Below are 2,170 nucleotides of genomic sequence, written 5' to 3'. Positions count from 1 at the left end.
ATTTGAAGCCCAAGGAGGTGGTTTTCAGTCCTAGCCCTGCCACTTCCTAGCTTTATGGAGTCATTTATCCTTTTGGTGTTTATTTACTCACCTGTAATACAGAAATAACAATACTAGTTGTTAAATGAAACAAAATTAGCAGAAGTGTTTTGTAAACCAAAAAAGGCTTAGGTTTTACTATTATCTCAAAAACTTTAAAGGGATTGTTTTGTTTCATCAACTCCTTCCCTCCTCCTCCCTTCAAAAATATGCACAGAAACTCCTTCAGAAATTAAGCCAAGAAACCAGAAATTTTAAATTCCATGTTACGATACAAAGCAGTCCTTTCTTCTTAGGCAGGGCTTTCAGTAAAGTTATAAAACACCAGTATAGACCAAACCCAGAGCCTAGCCCATAACGAAATGCCACAAGGGGGGAAGGTCGCCGCATTTACCCCTTGTTGACATTCTTGTCGTCATCCACCCACTGGATGTGGATGTGCTCCTGGGGATCCTCGGCATCTGCCTTGCCACAGGTGACGGTGAAGTCCTTCATCTCCCGCAGCGCCTGCCTCAGGGCATCCATGTTCTCTGCAGTGATCTGGACCATAACGCCATCTGAGAATCAGCACCAAGACAATACAGATGGAAACAATGCAAAGCCAGGTAGAAGGGCAGGTGAAACCCTGTACCTGGCATCTAGCAAATCCCTCTAGGATTAAATGTAAGACTCTGTTCTGTTTTCTGAAGCTGACAGATACAAAGAGGTTTTGTTCTTTGAGCTGAACCTCTTACTCATTGAAAGTGTTATGAGGAGCAAATGCCAAGATGGATGGATTCTGCTTCAAACGCTTGCCTGTTGATTTCACTTCAGGCACAACAAAGTTTGTCCTGAGACTGCTCAAAGGGAAAACTTACACATGGTCACGTCCCTCTTTTGGACACACAGAGGATTTTGTTCGTATTTCCACTGATGCATCTATCATGTTCTGATCATATTTATTCGCTTGCATCTCTCGCCTTACTATGACTGCATACAGTGAAAGCCAGTAAGTGTTTGTTAAATAAATCACTGAATAAACAACAGCAGTGGGATGGGGAATAAATCCATTTATTGACTAGCAGTAAGGCAAACCTACCACATGTGTTTTATATGGGCTACCATGTAGCCAACAGATGATAACTATTTTGGGGCTGCTACCTACTGGAGTCAAAGGCAAATACTGAAATTAAGGGAGAAAGTTGTCACATGCTGAGCAATTACCCTGCTTCGTTGACACAAAATTTTCTCAGCTAAGATAATTTCTAAAGAGCTTCAATAAAAATTTCATAAATAGGCAGCTAATTACTCTACTGACACACACACACACACACACACACACACACACACACACACACACACAATGAAGTGTAAGGCCTAAGAAATTCCCAACCCAAAGACATAAATATAACTTTTAAATACATTGCTTTGCATTTGTAAGAATCTGTGTCAGTTCAATTTATCATTTTGACAATACTGAAGGGGTGCTTTTTAATCACCTTGTAAAGACACAATTTCAAAGGCAGTCAATATTTGATCACATAGGCATTAATTAGTCATTTAAGACCAAAGAACTGCTTAGCTCCTAGATTTCTTAATTTCTTAATAGAGTGTTTCTGCTATGTAGTATAATAGCATACTTTGCTCTTCACTTGCTGTTTTATTAAGTTTACCAATAGAGGAGATCAAAGTCAATAAGATTACCTATGTATTTCAGTTAACACAATGGAATCTACCCTCAGGAAAAACTGCCCTTAGGGTGCTGGAGTGAGCTACTGTGGAAATGAAAACCTGTCATTGTGTGTGCAGACTATATTTTCCAAAGATGACCACTATATGTCCCGTCTCACATGCTTTTCTACAATGCTACCTTTCCATTTCCCCGTCAAGAAATGGAGTCTAACTTCTCTCCCTTTGAGCAGGCTTATGACCACTTCCAACACTAGAGGATGGTAGAAATGACACTGTGTGACTTTCAAGGCTGGGTCATAAAAACCAGTGCAGCTGCTGCCTTGTGCTGGAGCACTTGTGCTTGGGTGTTCTGAGCCACCATGTAAGTCCAACTATCCCAAGGCTGCATGCTAAGGAGTCCGATGATAAGGACTCTGGTCATTACTCCTAGTCTTTAAATCATCCCAGCACAGGCCCCAGA

At 41.0% G+C, this 2,170-nt stretch overlaps 1 protein-coding gene across 2 annotated transcripts in view; it reads right to left on the bottom strand.

Annotated features, from left to right (window-relative positions):
* Positions 1-2,170, bottom strand: part of ZFYVE9 (zinc finger FYVE-type containing 9) — a 194,445-nt gene that overhangs the window by 7,443 nt on the left and 184,832 nt on the right. For both annotated transcript variants that reach the window (XM_032625358.1, XM_032625368.1), the window contains one exon: positions 434-596. In XM_032625358.1, the coding sequence (XP_032481249.1) occupies positions 434-596 (163 nt within the window). The remainder of the gene's footprint in view (positions 1-433; positions 597-2,170) is intronic.

The sequence above is a fragment of the Phocoena sinus genome, chromosome 1 (genome assembly GCF_008692025.1).
Source record: "Phocoena sinus isolate mPhoSin1 chromosome 1, mPhoSin1.pri, whole genome shotgun sequence".
In the NCBI taxonomy this organism is placed as follows: Eukaryota; Metazoa; Chordata; class Mammalia; order Artiodactyla; family Phocoenidae; genus Phocoena; species Phocoena sinus.
The sequence above is the reverse complement of the archived record's forward strand: the minus strand, read 5'-3'. Positions and strand labels throughout refer to the sequence as shown.